This window comes from Belonocnema kinseyi, chromosome 2, assembly GCF_010883055.1.
Source record: "Belonocnema kinseyi isolate 2016_QV_RU_SX_M_011 chromosome 2, B_treatae_v1, whole genome shotgun sequence".
Taxonomy (NCBI): domain Eukaryota; kingdom Metazoa; phylum Arthropoda; class Insecta; order Hymenoptera; family Cynipidae; genus Belonocnema; species Belonocnema kinseyi.
This window is the reverse complement of record NC_046658.1, coordinates 14,190,335-14,210,299: the sequence shown is the minus strand read 5'-3', so window position 1 is coordinate 14,210,299 and position 19,965 is coordinate 14,190,335. Positions and strand designations below refer to the sequence as shown.

Below are 19,965 nucleotides of genomic sequence, written 5' to 3'. Positions count from 1 at the left end.
AAAAGTTTGTGAGTCCTTTGTTGTATGTCACGCCAATAAGCCTTATATCAAATAATTTGGAAAATTAATATAAGAATATATTAATAAATCAATCAATTTAATTATTAAATGAAATTATTATAATGAATTATGTTGAATCAAATAGTAAATAAGATTATTGAATATATTGAAATTAAAGTTACAATAATGTGCAACATGTGTTTCGCAATATTTGAATTTATGGAATTCTAAAATTTATGAGTATATATATTTCTAGAATTTAAGTCCTCAGCATTTTGTAGATGCGGGGAGCACGGAACAGAGAGAGAGAGAGAGAGAGAGGCGGTGCTCAGTCAAGCGTCCTTCTTGAAAATAAAGACCGAAAAAAGATTACAGTAAGCAGGTATAGACGTTGCTTTCAAAAAGGTCTCAAACAGTCATATTTTTGTCCCTAGACGACCACAGGCCTTTTATCCCCGCCGGCATTTCGCTGATAAGGACACCTATTCTTATTTCAGAGAGAGAGAGAGAGAGGGAGAAAGTGTGTGTGTAGCATCTATTTCCATCCCGTGCAAATGATGCAAGTATAGACTGAAGAGTGCATACCAAAAAGATACCAAACGTGGTTTGAAAGTGGTCTCAAAGTATTATTAATTTGGTATTTATTTGGACTTGCATGTTGGTGGCGGCAGCGAGAAAGTGTGCAGTGACAGGCGGTGAGAAGTTTTTACAAATTTTGTGTAGAAGGTGTGAGTGGATGTGAGAGGTGAAATAGGGCAAACAAACTGAAATTTTAGGGCGGTAAGCGGCAGCAGCCTTAAGTGACATCTATGGGCGGCAGTGAGTACTTTTGTGTATGAATAGGTTACAGTTACCGACGGACGAGCGGGAGGTGGGCAGCGAAAGTACTGGCAGTGCTGGTAGTGAAGTAGATGGGAAGAAAGTTCTAGAGAGACATGACGGGCAGTTGTGCGTAGCCCGGTGTCAAGTGGCGCGACAGGGAGGAGGAAGAATCAATGGGGAAGAAGCTATCAGGCAAGGGAGAGAGCGTCCAGTTCAAGTGAGGGGGAGGATCTTTTGAAGACGAAAAGGGAAAGCAAAGAGAGTCCGGAGAAAAGCGCGCTAGAAAGTCCCTTTAAAAGAAGCGTACGAACACGTAGCCCCCCCCCCCCAATGGAGGGGCAGACGGAGAAGGAGGCTATCGGGGTGCTGATAGGCGAGATCAGAGGGTTAAGTGAGGACGTAAGGGGGGCTATGGAGCAGATGGAAAGTATGAGGGAGGACCTGCGGGTACAAGGTGATAGATGGGGGAAGGAAGTAAAAGAGCTGAGGGGAAAAGTAGAAGGATTGCACAGGGAGTTGGTGTCGGTAATGAAGGAAAAAGAGGATAAAATAAAGGAGATGGAAGAAGATATTAGGATGTGGAAGAAAAGGGCGCAAAAAAGGCTAGAGAAGTTGGAGGACATGTCGGGAATAGAAGCAGTAGACAGGGGGGAGGGTCAGAAGCAAGGTATTTAGGAGAAAGTGGAGATCATGATAGAAGAGAAAGTGGGAGAGCGTAGGAATGAAAAGGAGGAGAGAGCGGATAGGGAAAGGATAAGGGCAATGGAGTTGAGAATGGAGAGAAAAGAGAAGGCAGATAGGAGAAATAATATAGTGAGAAGAGGATTGAAGTTCAAGAGAGGGGAAGAAAGGGACGGGGTGGAAGCGCTGCTATAGAACATAGGGTGGGTTAAAGGTCAGAGAATGCTAAATGACAGGGCTAGGAAGGAGAGGAGCGAAGGGAGAGCAGTGAAGGTAGGGTATCGGAAAATAAAAATAGACGAGAAAATGTGGGTATGGGACGAAGAGAAGGAGGTGTTGAAGGAAGTGCAGGGGAATTTGTTTCGGGGGAAGTAGGGGGGTGGAAGTAAAGCAGGGTGGAGCAATGATAAAAGTGTTGTACTGGAACCTAGCAGGAGTAAAGAAGAAAGATGAGGATTTCTGAAGGTATATTCAGGAATTTGATATGATTGGACTGGTAGAGACGTGGGTAGAGAGAAAAGAATGGGATAGAGTAGAGCGAAAGTTGCCGGGGGGGAGGGGTATAGGTGGAGGCTACAGGAGGCGGACAAAGTAAAAAGGAAAGGATGGGCTAGTGGGGGAATTATAACAGGGGTTAGGGATGAATTAGAGGAAGAAGTTCATGGAGAGGGAGAGGGGAAGGGCGTGCAAATGAGGGCTTTAAAGATAGGAGGGGTGATGTATAACTTTATGATTGTGTACAGAATGGAAAGAATTAAAGAAAGGGTAGAATACTTACTAGGAGGGAGAGAGAGATGAGGGTATAGTGGTAATTGGGGGAGAGTTTAATGCGAGAATTGGGCGGGAAGAGGGCCTGTACCAGGAAGGGGAGAGCTTTAAAAGAAAATCGTAGGATAAAATAATAAATAAAGAGGGGGAGATTCTAAGAGACTGGATGGAGGATAGAGGGTGGACGGTGGCGAATGGTATGGTAAAAGAGGACGAAGAGGGAGAATACACGTATGTGAGTAAGAGGGGTGTATCGGTGATAGACTACGTGATTATGAATATGCAAGGGTTTGAGGAGATAGAGAAATACACAGTGGAAGGAAGAGTGGAATCAGACCATCAGCCATTGAGTTTGTGGATACAGGGGGAGGCTGGCGAAAGGCCGGGTGGGGAAGAAGGGTCGTTAGGGGAGAGGGTGTCACGGACGAGAGAGACGATAGAGAAGTATCAGGAGCAATTGGACAACGTAAGCTTTGAGGGGGAGTCTGTGGACGAGATATGGGAGGATCTACAAGAGAAAGTGAAAGGTTGTGTGCAAAAGAAGGTATTTAGGAAAAAGAGGAAAGGAATGGTAAAGCCGTGGTGGGATAGGGAATGTAAAATGATGAAGAGAAAGGTGAAAAATAAGTACAGGAAGTGGAAGGAAGCAACCGCGAAAAGGGAGGAGTTTAGGGCGATGTGTAAGGAGAAAGAGCAGGAAAAAGAAAAAGAGCTGGGAGAGGAGTTGAGAATTGTTGAGACAGAAGGGGACGTGTAGAAGATAATTAATAGGTTTAGGAAACGTAGGGTGGGGATAAGTGAGAAGATAGGGAGAGACGAATGGAGAAAATTTTTTAAGGATTCATTTCAGGGGTCAGATACTCGAAAGAGAGATGAGGGCATTAGAAGAAACAGAGAGTTAGATGAAGAGGAGCTGAATGACGAGGAAATAGAGAAGCAGATAGGGAAGTTGAAAAAATCGAAGGCATGGACTAACGAATACATTAGAAAGAAAGTCAATTTTACATGAGTAATCAAGAATGGTCGATTTTAAAATGGAGAAAGTAATGAAAAGTGCGCCAAAGTAAATTGAAATTAAAAAATTTTTTAACAATTAAATAAATAAATAATTTTAATTAATTTTTTTTTTTTTTAAGAATAATTTATATCTAAATCATTTTTTATAAAATAGTCTGATAAATTTTATTTACATTTAATGTTTCAGCTTTCAAATTGATAGAATTTTTAATAAATTTATTTATGAAAATAGACTCTAATATTTTTCTTCGTTGGTTGGTTTTTCTTTGAATTCCCAACTATTCTTTACAAAAGCTTGAGTTTGGCTAGAAATTGGTTTTAAACAATTTTCAATGTATTTTGATAAATTACAAGTTGGTGAGCCTATAGAGGAAACAATCAATCGCCATTTTTAATCTGTTTTGTGCACTTTGGGTAAAACATATGCTTTAGAAACCATACTGTTATTTTTTTTTAATTTGTGAGCCATGTACTCATTTATAAACCTTATCTTTTCTCACCTGATTGCAATATCATTACATTTTTGCTCCAAAGTTGCAACATGACTAGTTTTTATATTTTTATATAAAATGTCATTTTTTAATAGATTTTCAACTGTTGTTATGTAACCATTTCGATTTTCAGCTACACTTGTGTTTCCCTTATTGATTTCATAATTTAAACTTTTTTTTGAAAAATTAACATAGTTCTTTTAAATTTAGGAATTAATTTATAATTTAAATTATGTAGATTACATTTGTCTGTTTGATGTTGAATATGTGCTGGAATCAGAACTTCTTTTCTACACCTGATTAAAAAAGTGCGTTGCTCCTTTAGATTAACCAATGTTCGATTGTTGCGTATCCAATTTCCCACAAGTTGCATCGGAGTGTCGCCATACCTTCTTCGTATGTAGTTTAAATAACCCATGATGTTCCGGAACGTGATTGACCTTCTTTATTATTAAGAATTCAGTGATTGGAGATTATCCACACTGAAATTTCTTCGACCTAACATTTCCGAAGGATTTTGATGCGCTGAATCCGAATCTTAGCTAAAAATTGCTTCTGTACGTCAGGTTTTCAAGAAATCCTAACCTAAAAGTGCAAAAAACGCGTTTTTAGCTGTTTTTTAGGTTATGTAACCGAACAAGAAAAATTTCTACCACAAAAGCTAATATTGAATTGGAAAGTACTAATCTTCCCCTTTCAAACTTACTTGGATTTATTATGATATCTTTATTTTTCACCAAAATATTCCCAGAGTCAGGTGGGTTAGCATGCTTTTTGCTTGTTAGGGGTGGTTCCTACCCCTAGAAAACGGCTTCCGTAGAAATGAAAAGACACGGGTTCCATATTTTTTATTGTTTTATCAATGTGCAAAGTTTTGTTCCAAACCACTGTACGCTTTTTTGTTGGTATTTTGTGCAGGATCCTTTGTTCTTTTTTAAAGCCCTAAACTGTGGGCGCCATATTGAATCTTCTAGGGGTTATAACAAAAAACTGACACCGGCAATAGAAAGGGCACCCTCGAAAACCCCTGAGATAATATTTTGAAGAAAACGTACCGTCAGCAACATAGAATGCGTTGTATAAATTGGAACACCTCAGCGTTAATGGGTTAAAATTCTAAAATAAGAAATTTCAAATTACAATATTTTTGTGAAAAATAAAGATATCCTAATAAATCGAAGTAGGTTTGAAAGGGGAAGATTAGTACTTTCAAATTCCATATTAGGTTTTGTGGTAGACATTTTTCTTGTTCGGTTTCATAACATCAAAAACAGCTCAAAAACTTTCTGGCTTTTGACTTTTTTCAAATTTTCTCGGCCTGTGTTATTAACATTAATGGGAGAATGCGTTTTATTCTGGTCATACGGTCCAATATTTTGCATCAAAAATGTAAAATATGAAGATCTTAAATTGCATATTAGAAAAACAACAACTCAAAGAATCTCAAATCACAATTTTTAAAATAAATTCAATAATATAAATAAAATTGATGAACTTTTACAAAAATTTAAAAAGAACATAAGAATTTAATAGTACTATAAGAATTTATATAATTTATAATAATTTTATAGTACTATAAGAATTTAATAGGGAAACATAAGTGTAGCTGTAAATCCAAATGATTACATAACAACGGTTGAAAATCTATTTAAAAAATGACATTTTATACAAAAATATAAAAACCAGTCTTGTTCCAACTTTTGAGCAAAAATGTAATGATATTGCAATCAGGTGGAAAAAGAAAAGGTTTATAAATGAGAAGGTATAGCGACACTCCGATGCAACTTATGGGAAATTGGATACGCACCAATCGAACATTGGTTAATCTAAAGGAGCAACGCACTTTTTTAATCAGGTCTAGAAAAGAAGCTCTGATTCCAGCACATATTCAACATCAAACAGACAAATGTAATCGGCATAATTTAAATTATAAATTAATTCCTAAATTTGAAAGAACGAAGTTAATTTAAAAAAAAAATGTTTAAATTATGAAATCAATAATTTGGTGAAAAACATACAAGATTTAGGACATGAATCTAATCGTTTAAAATACCGTTTTTCAAATATTGTGAAAGACATTTCAATTTTGGCTTTTTTCAATTCACAAAATTTGAGTCTTCATTAATTAAAATATGAAAAAAGAAATAAATGTATACTAAAGTTTGACTTATTAAAAAAAAAGAAATTTGGAATTTAATACGACATATACAGAGTTTTGTTTAAAAAAATGTTTAAAAAATTTATCAAATATACAAATCCCAAATGAAATTACTGAAACTTTGGCTTTAGATAATAAACATGGTATTCCTTTCAACGTTAATAAAATTCCGACAAGTAACATAATTCCTAATCTGGAAAATTGCATTAAAAATGTAAAAGATGAAGAACTAAAATTGAATATTAGAAAAACAACAACTCAAATAATCTCAAATCACAATTTTTTAAATAAATTCAATAATATAAATAAAATTGATAAACATTCAGAAAAATTTCAAAAAGAAAATAAGGATTTAATAGTACTGAAAGCAGATAAGGTAAACATAAGCGTAGCTGCAAATCGAAATGATTACATAGCAACGGTTGAAAATCTATTAAAAAATGATATTTTATACAAAAATATGAAAACTAGTCATATTCCAACTTCGAAGCAAAAATGTAATGATATTGGAATCCGGTGGGAAAAGAAAGGGTTTATAAATGAGTACATGGCTCACAAATTAAAAATAAATAACAGTGTGGTTTCTAAAGCATATGCTTTACCAAAAGTGTACAAAACAGATTTAAAATGGCGGTTGATTGTTTCCGCTGTAGGTTCACCAACTTATAATTTATCATAATACATTGCAAATTGTTTAAAACCAATTTCTAGCCAAACTCAAGCTTTTGTAAAGAATATTTGGGAATTAAAAGAAAAGCTGATAAATGTAAAGTTCCGGATTCACATTCTGTGGTTTCATTGGATGTAGCATCAATGTTTGATAATATTCCAATGGAACTTGCATTAGATTGTATAGAAGAAAAATTAAATTTAAACCATAATTTAACAAAAATGAAAGATTTAGAGAGAAGGGCTCTTGATAGTTTGACTTTTACTCCTATTCTTTACAAAAGATACGTAGATGATATCCTAGAAATTGTTCCTGCTAAAAAAATAGATGAATTCGTTAAGACTTTCAATAATATGGAAAATTCAATCAAGTTTACGATTGAAAAAGAGGAGAATAACTCTATTTCTTATCTAGATTTATTAATTATTAAAACTTCAGAAGGAAATTTAATAACAGATTGGTATAAAAAAAGCGTCTTGGTCAGGACGTTATTTGAATTATATTTCTCATCATTTATTTTCTCAAAAAGTTGGTCTCATTAAAGGTCTTATTGATAGTTGTGTTAAATTAAGTAATATTAAATTCCGCAAATAAAATTTAGATCAACTAAAAATTACTCTTTTACAAAATAATTACCTACTCCAATTAGTAAACAAAATCATTAAAGAGAGAATCTATGAAATTTATAATAATTCATCTAAAAATAAAAAATGGTTTGAAACTTACAATAAATATGATCTAAAGGTTTCATTTCCTTATATTGAAGGTCTTTCTGAGCGGCTTAGAAGTGGGTTGCAAAAATATAACATTAATGTGTATTTTACAAACAACCACACACTAAATAAGTTTTCTTTGTTTAAAAATAAAGACAAAGAAAACAAAGAAAACTTATCTGGTTTAGTTTATATGATAAATTGGAAATGTTGCAGTAAGATTTATATTGGTGAGACGGTCAGGAGATTAAAAACTCGTATTTATGAACACAAACGTGATTGTGAATTAGGCAATCAAAATACTGGTTTGTCACAGCATGCATGGCAATTCGATCACTATTTTGATTTTGAGTTTAATAATGTAAAAATTTTAGCTCGTGAAAACAATAACCAACAAAGAAAAATATAAGAGTCTATTTTAATAAATAAATTTATTAAAAATTCTATCATTTTTAAAACTGAAACATTAAATGTAAATAAAATTTATCAGACTATTTTATAAAAAATGATTTATATATAAATTGTTCCTATAATTACAAAAAAATAATTAAAATTATTTATTTATTTTATTGTTTAAAATTTTTTAAATTTCAATTTACTTTGGCGCACTTTTCATTATTTTCTCCATGTTAAAATCGGCCTTTCTTGATTGCTCATGTAAAATTGACTTTATTTCTAATGTATTCGTTAGTCCATGTTTGTCCTTCCAAACAAAAAGTATCTGTTGTCGTAAAATTTGTTTTTAAATTGTAGTAAATTGGTTTTGGATATTAATATCAAAATTGACAGGTAAATTCATACATAACACAAAAAATTTTTTAATTAAATCTGTTAATTCTTTCCAATGCATTACATATTGTTAAAAATATTTAAATTGAGTGATGTATTAGCTTGAAGAAGACCTGCAACTAGGTTGAAACGTACGTTGGTTATATCAATTGAAGATGACGAATAAAGATTCATTGACATCTGAATCCACTTTTATTTATATTAGACCGTATGACCAGAATAAAACGCATTCTGTAATTAATGTTAATAACCGTCGAAGAAATTTCACATTGTGGATAAACTCCAATCATTGAATTCTTAATAGAGAATGAAATTGTTTGACTCACTAGTAATGAGTGTCTTATTTCACGGAGTGGTGGTGTGGGGTTGGAAGGGAAGTGAGGAGGTAAATAGGGTACAGGAGAGGTATGTAAAGTGGATACTGGGGTTGGCAAGGAATACGCCGAACTGTATTGTCAGGAGGAAGACAGCAAGAACGAGTTTAGGGATTATAACAGGCAGTCGAGCGTGTAATTATGAGGAGAAATGTTTGAAAGAGAGGGGAAGTAAATTGGTTAGGGAGTGTTGGTGGGAGAAGGAGAACAGTCATAGTGGTGCAAAGATGGAGGTGGAAAGGGAAAGGTGTTTTAGAACGAATGGATTGCAAATGGATCAAGTTAGCAGAATGCACGAGGAAGGAAGGAAGGTATATGAGTTGGTTCAAAAGAATGGCAAGGACAAAGAGAGGGCAGAAGGAGAGGAGAGAATAAGAGAGGCAAGGTATAATGAAAACTATGTGTGGATTATGCCAAGGGAGAGAGCGCCATATTTGTGTAAGAAAGGAGAACAAAGAAGTCAGGAACTTATAGCGAGAATGAGGTGTGGGTGCATGGAGAAGTATAATAGGTTCTGGCTTTCTAGAGAGAAGAGAATGTGTGAATTGTGCGGGATGGGGGATGCAAAATTGGAGCATTTGTTGGAGAAATGTGAAGAGGTGGAAAGGAGGGGGATAAGCATGGAGGTATTGTTGCATGAAAGAGGTGACAAAAGGGCAGTAGCAGGGGTGAAGGGGGTGTTGGGTAAGATAGAGAAGAAGAGAACGAAGGAGAAAGAGGGATGGAGAAGGAAAGATTGTAAATAGGAGAGGAAGTAGATGTAAGAGAAATGTAAATATTGTAAATAGTAGTTAAGTATTAGGTATTAGCCGCGGAGGCAGAGACTGGTAATGCGAGGCATAGCGACAAAAGAGCGAGATGTGTGCGAGGCGAGGCGCAGCGAGGAAGGCTAGGCTATAGGAGCGAGCGGATTAGTTATAGTGTGTGGATGGATGGTACTTTGTAAGACGTAGTTGTAAGAAAATTCTGTAAAACATGGAAGTGTAAGCAAGTCAATTTTTTAAGGCCAGTAGGCCGAAAAATAAACGTTTATCTATCTATCTATCTGGTATTTATTTTCACGAGGGTGACAAACAGCATGTAATCTCAGCGCGTAAGTTACGTCAGCTGTTAGGATGAGGCCAAATCTAACGTAAATGGTTCATGCGGCTCTGCGTGTTTATGTTTGAATTCTCCCGATTTGTGCTGAAGGCTACTACAATCCATGCCCGAAAGTTCTTATATCAGAAGATGCGTGAACGAGAAGCTGACAAAAACCAACTTGAAATCTATGATAACAAATAACTCAGATTTAACAAATAAGTTCATAATTTCTTATGAAAAATTGAGCTTCAAAAAGAAGTTGTATATTTACGTAATATTATATATATTTACCGCGAAAGTCCAAACAGTCACTGATTGAATCCGTTTCAAATTAAACCAGTTTCTACACTTGAAATCGCAGAATCTCTCGGGGACGAAATAGGTTTTGTTCTTAAGAGAAAATTAGAAGATACGTATTTTTCCGATTTCCAAAGAAAAAATTTCTGCAAAGTTATGCGCTTTTTAATTTTGTGTTTTTTTTTTTCAAAAAAACCATTTTTGTCTTTACGCCTCTTTAACTTTTGACCTAATTAATATATTCATTATTTTAGATTTTCTCGAAAGGGGTCATTAACAAAATACGTGATACTTTCAGGAAACTTTTGGAAAAAAGAATAACGCAGGGTTACGGGAGGGAGTATGATGTTCCTGAAAAATGTAGCGTGTATCTTGTAATTGCCAGAAAAAGGCACCTTTAAGTTTTTTTTTTGATAATGCACTTTGCTAATAAAGATATTCTGTAAGTTTGCTGCTTGATAAATAACTTTTGTAGCCAGGAGAATTCTTCTTTCATACAATGGAATTTTCTACTTTTTCTTCGAAAAAATGACAGATACGAAAAAAAGTTAAAATGAAAGTTTACACGGCTAACAAAGTTATATGAAAAAAATGTATCGTTTTTTTGCGATATATTTTATATTTTATGAAAATAATCGAAAAATCACATTTTTATTTTTAAAAAATTCTCCCGGCCTCAAAAATAATTTAGCCCGCATGATGCTGATGAGATGGCCTTCTTATATCAATAGAAACTTTGAAAAATATTTAGAAAAATAAAAAAGGTGGGGTTTTCAAGAAATTCGTTTTTATTTTATCAAATTTTAAAAACATCAAAAAAATATTTTCTGGAAAACCTCACGTTTTTAATCTTCCAAATATTTTTGAAAAGCTTCTACTAATCGAAGAGAGGCATCTTAGCATCATGTGTCAATTTTTATCTTAAAATTTTTTCATATCTGTCATTGTTTCCAAGAAAAAGTTGAAAATTCCATTTTATGAAAAATAATTCTCCTGACTACAACAGTTATTTGCTAAGCATCGAAATTAGAAGATATCTTTATTACAAAAGTACGAGATAAACAAAAATGGCAAAAAATTTAAAGGTGGAGTTTTCGAGAAAATTGATTTCTCCACACAATTGATTTCCGGCCGATTTTGAAAGACGATTGACGCTATTAGAATCAAATAAAAAATATCTCGATTAGGTCAAAAGTAATAGAGGCTTAAGGGAAAAATATGTTTCTTTATCATAGAACAACATACAAATACACATAACTTTTTAGAATTTTTTTTCCACGTTGCAAACATACGTTTTACCTAATTTTCTCTAAAAACTCTATTTTGTCCCCGAGAGATTTGCGATCTCAAATTTAGAACCCTGCCTGATTTCAAATGGATCAGTTCCATTTATCTTTTACACCTCTAATAGACTCAACCATTAGAAGAGGATTGATCTTACACCTTCTAAATGGCAATTAAATCGAATTCTTTATTTAATCAGTGTGGCACCCTCATCTTGTCGGTATAATTTTCTTATTATTTTGTTGAAATTTTAAACTGAATGTGCAATCCGAGGTCGACAAATACTCATAGGTAAACGTTTTAAATTTGCAGGTATTTCAGCATGGAGTATCCCCAGTCGATTTTCAAACTAATATTACGAAACCAGAAGATACGCAATATTTAATTCCAGATAGCTCAACCCTTCCTTTAAAAAATTCAGTTTTTGAAATTGAAAGGATCGCAAAATCAGGTATTCTTTTTATTAATTTTACTTGTGTTTACTTTAAGGTATAGCACAAAACAGACCTTTCAGACAATGAAAGGCACTAGTTTCCTACTCTTTGCCTTTATGACTGAAAAGTATTTTTTTTTTAAACTTAGTTTGGTGTTACAACTAAATCAAATTTATATTGTATACGTGATACTCAAAATAAAAAATGCTATCAATTTGTATGTATCTCTTACAGTGTATGAGATATTTGCAATTGAAAATTGTATTTGACCATCCGTATGGAACTCCAAGTAGGATTCCACGTGAAACTCTGTGTCAAATCCCACATGGAATCTCGCTGTATCTTCCTGGCTTCATTGCTCTCGTTTCGCACACAAATATTACGCTCTCTCTCTTGGCATAATCCACACATAGTTCCCGTTAAACCTAGACTATTTTATTCTTTCCTCTCCTTCTGCCTTCTCTCTCTCCATGCCACTATTTTTAACAATCTCATATGCCTTCTCTCCTTACTTGTGCATCGTTCTCCTTTTATCCATCTGCAATCTATTTGTTCTAAAATGCCTTTGCCTTTCCACCAACACTTTCTAACAAGCTTACTTCCCCCCTATTCCAAAAATTTCTCATAAATTTACACGCTCGACTCCCCGTTATAATTCCTAAACTCATTCTTTCCTCGTCCCTCATGACAATGTAGTTCGGCGCATTTCTGGCCAATCCAAGTGCCCACTTTACATACCTCTCCTGTATCCTATTTACATCTTCATTTACTGTTTGATTGTTGTTTTTTTATAAATGTCTACTTGTGGTAGACATTCGCCAATTAGAATTAAATATTAGTTAGTGGGGTCGATAAGAGACACCTTCTGCGAAGGGCAGGCAAAATTTCAGCCGCTGGGTTTTTCCGGTAAAAACCTTTTCGAAGAAGGCCAACTTTGAGTTTGATAATCACATCGTAAATTCCAGCTGCTCCTGATACTTCTGTATCTTTTCACTCGCCCATGACACCCTCTCCACTAACGACCTTTCTTCCACACCCTGCATTCCGCCTTCCTCTCCCTTTATCCACAAATTTAATGGCTAATGGTCTGATTCCGCCCTCCTTCAACTGCGAATTTCTATATCTCCTCCCACCCTTGCATATTCATGATCACATAGTCTATCACCGATACCTCCATCTTATTCAAATACGTGTATTCTCTCTCTTCGTCCTCTGTCACAATAACATTGGTCACCGCCCAGCCTCTGTCCTCCATCCAGTCTCTTACTCGTACTTGCACGCCCTCAGCCTCTCCCTCTCTATGAACTTCTTCGTCTGATCCATCCCTAACCCCTGTTATAATTCCCCGTCCTAGTGCTTCCTTTCCTCTTTACTCTGACCGCCTGGCAACTTTCGCTCTACTCTATGTCACTCCTTTCTATCTACCTATGTCTCTACCAATCCCTTGCACCTCCTTCAACACCTCCTTCTCTTCGTCCCATACCCACATTTTTTCATCTAATTTTATTTTCTGACACCCTACCCTCGCCACCCGTCCTTCACTCCTCTCCTTCTTAGCCTTTTCTTTTAGCATTCTCTGCATATCCGTTTTCTCCCTTGTCAAGTTTTGGTCCTTGCCTTACTTATCCTTTCCCTACCTTGCCTTTAACCCAGCCTATGCTATTTAGCAGCACTTCAATCCTCTCCCTTTCTTCCCCGCTCTTAAACTTCAATCCTCTTGTTACAATTTATTTCTCCTATCTGTCTCCTCTCTTCTCTTCATCCCCAACTCCATTGCCCTTATCCTTTCCTTATCCCCCTCTCCTCCTTCTCATTCCTACGTTCTCCCACTTTCTCTTCTATCATGTTCTCTACCCTCCCCTCAAATACCTTGCTTTTCGCCCTCCCCCTGCAAACTACAGACATTTCCGGCCTGTTCTCCACCTCCCTCTGAAATCCTTCTATTTTCTTCCCCAGCTCTTTTACCTCCTTTTCCCATCTCTGATATCTCGTCCTCAGATCCTCCCTCATGCTTTCCATCTGCTCCATAGCCCCCCCTTACGTCCTCCCTCAGCCTTATGACCGACGTGATCACCTAGGTGTCCGTAGGATTCGAAATTTGGTAATTTTAGTAGTGAAACTATTCTAGAAATTTATCAGTAAGATTTATTTTCTTTTAAGTTCTGAAGTTTTAAATTCCTGAAAAAAAAGACTAGAATGACGCAATTTTGTTAAGAATTCGACTATTCGTCGAAGAACCCAATAGGCTTCTTCTTAAATTCCTAAGAATATGTTACCTTCATTATTGCTATTTAAAGTAATGTATACTTCTATTAAATTGAATTGTATGGAATAATAATAATTAGTATTATAAACGCTAAGTAATCAAACGGAAACAGTGTAACGTAATTTTGGGCTGCGAAAAATATTCGGAGTTTAAACATGAATTTGTGAGTCATATTAAAAATTTGAGATAATGTGCGTTTTTGAGGGTTACAAGACAGTACAACATTTTTCTCGAGATCTCTGAGAAAATTCAAAATGATTTTCCTTTGTTTTATTTAGGCAACATTATTTTCGTCTTAAAATATATTTACAAGGTTTAGAAGTTATTGAAGAAAATAATATAATATTAAAATTTGAAACACATGAAAAATTTAAAACGTCCTAAAATATTCGAAGATTGGAAAAAAGAAATAATAAATTGTAAGCTTTTAAGAATCTTGTAAGGTTTTTTATCTTGGTTTAACACTTTTCAATTCTCTCAAGGAGCCTAGGAAAATTATATTTATGGAACCTTAAAATCAGATAAACAAATATACCTAAAAAAATTATTAGTCGTTCAAAATTGTCTTTTGTCCCCGATTTATTCATTGCTGATTGAAATTTCAACGACTTCTAAACTTTTCTTTAATTTTTGAAAAGTTTCCTAAAAGAGTTCTCACAACAATTCCAGAAGGAATTCAAGTAACTTTGAAGAATTTTATCACAAGATATTATAAATGAATAAATTTGTTAGTTAACACTTTTACTATCCCTTTTTGATAAAAAATTCTTTTTATAATTGAAACTAAACGATTTGACAATGATATAATATATTATTCATATTATTATAGCAATATTATACATTTTTCTAATAATCTAATAATTAAACTACTTGGTAGTGAATGAAACCTTTTTTTGTAATTCTTGTTTGTTTTGAAATTGGATTATCTGTGTTTTTAAAATTCAGAAGTTTCCAAATGCAACACTTTAAAATGGATCAGTGTCGAAAATGGAATACATAATTTCTATAATGATACTAGCACATTAGAGATTAAACTTCTTTTTTATTTAGAACTAATTTTCCTAGCTGAATATTAATAATTTGAAGTTCATAATTGAACTATTACATTTTTTATTGAGAATTTATCATTTTAGTTGAGAATTTATTTATTTCTTGATGAGAACTTAGTTATTATCGTATATCTATAAAAGTCGCGTCTCAGGCTTACTAAACTTCAGAAAAGTCTTAAACTTCGCAAATCTGCAAGAAATTTCTATATTTAAACGTATAAGATATTAGCTTTTAACCATTTTCAATTAAACGATTTAAAATTAATAACCATTGAACTGAGACATTTTAAACATCAAGTTTTATAAGTTGGAGAATTGCAAAATTTCTGGTTTAATTATTTATTATACGTCAAAATTTATTTTTGCTTTAAAATGTCCACAAATAGGGCGAAGGCACCAATTGCTAAGAATGCAGTAATCTTCGAAGTTCACCAGATATTTTTGATACTAATAGTGCATTTGTAATCAATATTTGAATAAAACCAATGTTGTAATAACCTTGGTATTCCAAATTGTAAAAACTCGAAGAGAAATTCATTCCAAATTTAATATCTGCAATAGAGTCCCTCATGGAACTATACCATTTTATTAATATATTATAGTTAGATTGGAATTTTTAAATCACAAATTGATTTATTGATTTATTTATTTTTTACATCTAAATGTTACTGCAATGTTTTGAAAGAAATAAGAGTTTTTTCAGTAAGAATATTATTTGAAAACATTGGCTTCATTATTAATTTTAATGAAACATCGAATAATAAGAAAGAGATTTGATTACATAGCACTACCTCTCGAGGATTCGGCTCGAAATTATTACATGTAACGATTTTCATATTTTGTATATATATTAATTCAGAAATTTTGTAAGCTTGTGAATTAAAGTAAAATTATTTCCATTTTTTGTATGTGAAGAAAGTCAGAAAAAACTCTTACATTTTTTCTTAAACTCAACTTTCTACTTATCACGTGTAATTAGTTGAACTTAATTGCAAAATTTTATTTATTATTCAAACTTCTTTAGTTGAAATTTTTGGTTTATTTGCCTATTTGTGCCATACTTTCTAGAAATGGGTCTATAGCACTCAAGCGATTGGAGAATGCACCTCGAGAAATTGTGTTTTTGACACATCGTCTTTTTATCACCATTCTTTGCTTTGGTATTCATTTAATGTTCAATCTTTTTTAAAAGTTATAAATAATTGTTTAGACAAAAAATTAAAACTTGATGGATTACAATTACAAATATACCAATTTGAAATTACTTTAAAGTAGAAAATATTTCATAAATTTCCAATCGGATGTTTACATTTTCTAAGCTACCAAGGCTTGTAAATTTAAGCATTTCCATCTTTTTTTATTTTTAAAATCTCTAAATTCTTTAATCTTGAACGGATTCAGAACCGTATTATAAAATAAATGGTTGTAAATCTTTTAACACTTAGAACACAGATATTAAACATCGTTTATTAATCTATATTCACAGCTGATCAACGAAAATAGTTTTCTTTTATCTAGAAATTTTGATTTTGAATGCTCCTAATTTTTAACTGCTCAATTCTTCAAAACCACATTACAAATTTTTTTAAATTAAAAATGCGTGCAAAAAAACAAATGAGTTATGAAATAAAAGATTTTAGAATTACATATAAACTGAATGATTTCATAATTGAAGAGGTCACCAATTTGAACTTAAAATTTGAAAAAATATTAATATCGAACTCATTTTAAATTTTTAGATAGTTTCTCCAAAATTAAGAGAATATACGGAAAAATAATTCTCAATTGCATTATATCAGGTTATATAAAATTTGTGACATTTTAAGTGATTGATTCATTAGGTCAAGATCAGGTACTGTTAAGAATTTAAAAACAAAGATTGAAACTGCTGAACATTAATATATGAATTTAAGATTCGATTTGCTCGATTTTGAACTTATGACCTTAAATTGTTCAAGTAAAAGTATAAATTAACTTTGCAGTTTCATGATTCAGTATCCATATATAATTGGGATTTAATATAATTTCTAAGGTTTCAATAATTTTCGAATATCTTAAGATATCACCAAAGGTTTTGAAGAATATCAAAGCTTTTAGGATATTTTTAAATATTCCAAGGCATTTCAACTTCAATATTCAAAAACTCAAGATAATTTCTGTATTAGAGGTCGTCTTGTAATTTTTCCTTTTCAATTTTCAGTTTAATACTAAAAAATTTCCCAACTTTTGCTTGAAGATTTAAAGTCATATATCAATTTAAATTTCCTTCCATAAGTTTTAGTTATACAAAAATGGAATTGATAGAATTTTGAAAGTATAATAGAGAATTTAAGAATGGTCGTTTCATAAATTATTTAAATCCGGTAAAAATAATTAAAAGTTTATATTATTGAATAATTTAATTGATTTACCTTTGTTTGATTATGAGCAGATTCATCTAATCAGTATTAATACTAAATTATGAAAGTAAACAAAAAATTGTAGTGACAATTTAAACTTTTAGAATTTCAGAAGCATCAAGCTTGAAAGGTTCAGTTTTTCTTCTCATTTCAAGTTGTGAAATATAAATCGCCATGTATTTAAAATTATGCATGTTCAAAAGTGTTCAATTCTTTCAATTAATCGATTTTGAATAGTTATGAATTAAAATAATACAACATCAATTCCCCCAAAATTAAAATGGTTTAATTTCCAAAATAAAAATGTGAAAATACTCAATTTTAACCCTTCGAAATCGTCGAAGCTTCCAAAATTTTAATCTGAAATGTTGTTTTTGATATCGAGAGCTTCTATAAGGAAATTTTTAATTCAAAAAACTTTCCATTCCAAATAGTACAATCCTAAACACTTTGATTAATGATTGATTATGACTTCAAAAGCTGTTAAGACATAGCCTTTGAAAATTGTTCTACCAGCGGGTTTTTGAAGCAGAGACTCAAGCAAGCTTTGGAAAAAGGAGATATTTTGCATATAAATTATTTATTGAACAAAAATTATACACAGCTTAGTTTTAGAATGGCTGTAGGGTTTGAGTGGAGAGTTTCACAAGCAGCGTTATTCATGCTTATTAATGAGCTTTTGAATTTCGAAGGTAATTCGGTGTAGATATTGTTCTCTTTGGATTTCTTCGATGATTGCCCAACATCGTCGTTTGGGTGATCGAGGTTGGAATTTTCTTGAGATGTCTTAGAATTGCGACATCTCGTTATTGCAACTTCGGGTTTGGGACTAGGGTAACATCAGTAAAGGCATAATCCCGTGGCGAGTAGTGCATGGCTAGCGTAAGAACCATGGACCTGCATCAGGTGGTGAGATTTAGATTGACGTCATGTCCTAATTTCTTGCAGCTGCCTTTCCAATTCTTTCAAGGATTTCTCACTTCTGACAAAGGCTTCCATTTTGATGCTTGAAATTCCCTAAGGCTCAATTTTCTGCTTCATCCTTCAAAGTGGGATCTTCATGTACCTTTAGAAGTGGTGATAGGTCGGCCAGATTAAAGTGTAAACGGGACTCATAGATAACCTCCATTGATCCGATTTTGCTTGTTGACTCGTAAAATGTCCTATCTTGCGTTTTGAGCAGCAGCACGCTCTCACATTATTGGTACCTCGCATTCTCGTTAATAGGTAAATTGTTATTAGTAACCATGTAATAGGAGATCCTCTTGCATGATTCTATGTGTCGACCGTTTAGCAAGCTGCGTGTTCTTTGTGATTTTCCCACTCATACCAGATCATTCTTCAAGATCCACCGTTGGTCCTAGGATCGGTAACTCAACTCTGCGGTGATGGTCCTGGATATCCAGATAGATTAGTTCCAACTGCTCAGAAGTCAAGAGGGACAGATGCATTCTCCTCTGACGGGAAGTATCTATTACCTCTAGGATTCGATTTGCAGTACGGTTATAGTCAACGAAGCTGGAATCTACTGCACTGAGTAGGTGAATTAGCGCTTCCACAGTATGTGAGTTTGTTTACTGACCAAGTAAGACATGTTGGCTTGGGCACGGTTTTCAGTAACCACAGCTTCGAGAGTTTTGCCGTCGCTGTAGGCCAACAGGCCGCTATATGTAAATACGTCCTCCAAAAATTCCCAGTAATGGTGGAGCTCGTCGGCTTCTCATTCCCATGGGCAGGCTGGGAAGAATCTTTTTGTCGGTAGGCTCTTTAATTTATGCGACATGCCTTGACATTTCTTTCCTCAGGTTTTCGGCTACCAAGAACTTAACATCGAGGGCGTAGACGGTGATTGTCTGTTGTGATTGTCTGTAGGCAAGATGATCCGAATCCTGACATTTAAATGTCTGATAAGTGGTTGAATCTTTCTTCGTATGCGTCCAAGGGTCCTTGAATTTTTGGCATGCCCATGAATATGGTAACTCTCTAAATCCTAATGACTCTCCTCATCGGCCCCAAGCGCTCTTAATAGACCCCTGTGCTGGTTTTTAGTAGGGTGTCACTGTACCTTTTGGGTTCGAGGTCCTAAAAGGCAGTAAAGGGAATCAGGAAAATCAACAACCAGCTGTGCATAATTTTTACCAAAAAAGAGTATGTATTATATCTTCTCTTCGGGAGTGGATGGAAGTCCAAGACAGGAAAAAACCCATTTAATGAAGAAAGAATTCATTTGTAAACAAAAATTTATTTTGGTAGCATATTCTCTCTTCGGATTCTTCCTGGAGGTGCGCTCGGCGTTAGCAATGAACAACCTTAACTTTATACCTGTGTTTTGCGAACTTTTTGGCGCTGCCGTTCTCAAGAATCATGTTATTATTCTCATTAAATCCGACTATTGTGTAGGGTTCGGTCGCTCTACTTTCGACTTCACCATCCATACAAACTTAAACTTGGTCTCCGATTTTCCCATTCAACGGTTACGTTTTTCGGTCGTAAAATTCCTTTAACTGCCATTTTGTTTTCAGAAGACGATACTAGTGCATCTACGGAGTTGGCATTCGACAGGATGTTTCATTGTCTCGTTCTAGAGCGGTGCGAAAGTTGATTAGCCCTCCTGTTGCGTTCTTTCAGTTAATATTCTCTATGTGTTGCCTCTTTATTTTCACAGAGTAA

General features: G+C 33.9%; 1 protein-coding gene across 6 annotated transcripts in view; it reads left to right on the top strand.

The window, feature by feature from the left end:
- Positions 1 to 19,965, top strand: part of LOC117183102 (membralin) — a 429,991-nt gene that overhangs the window by 144,936 nt on the left and 265,090 nt on the right. For all 6 annotated transcript variants that reach the window (XR_004468345.1, XM_033376274.1, XM_033376271.1 and 3 more), the window contains one exon: positions 11,460 to 11,598. Coding sequence is in view for 5 of the 6 variants with exons in the window: in XM_033376274.1 (XP_033232165.1) it covers positions 11,460 to 11,598 (139 nt within the window). In the remaining variant the exon portion in view is untranslated. The remainder of the gene's footprint in view (positions 1 to 11,459; positions 11,599 to 19,965) is intronic.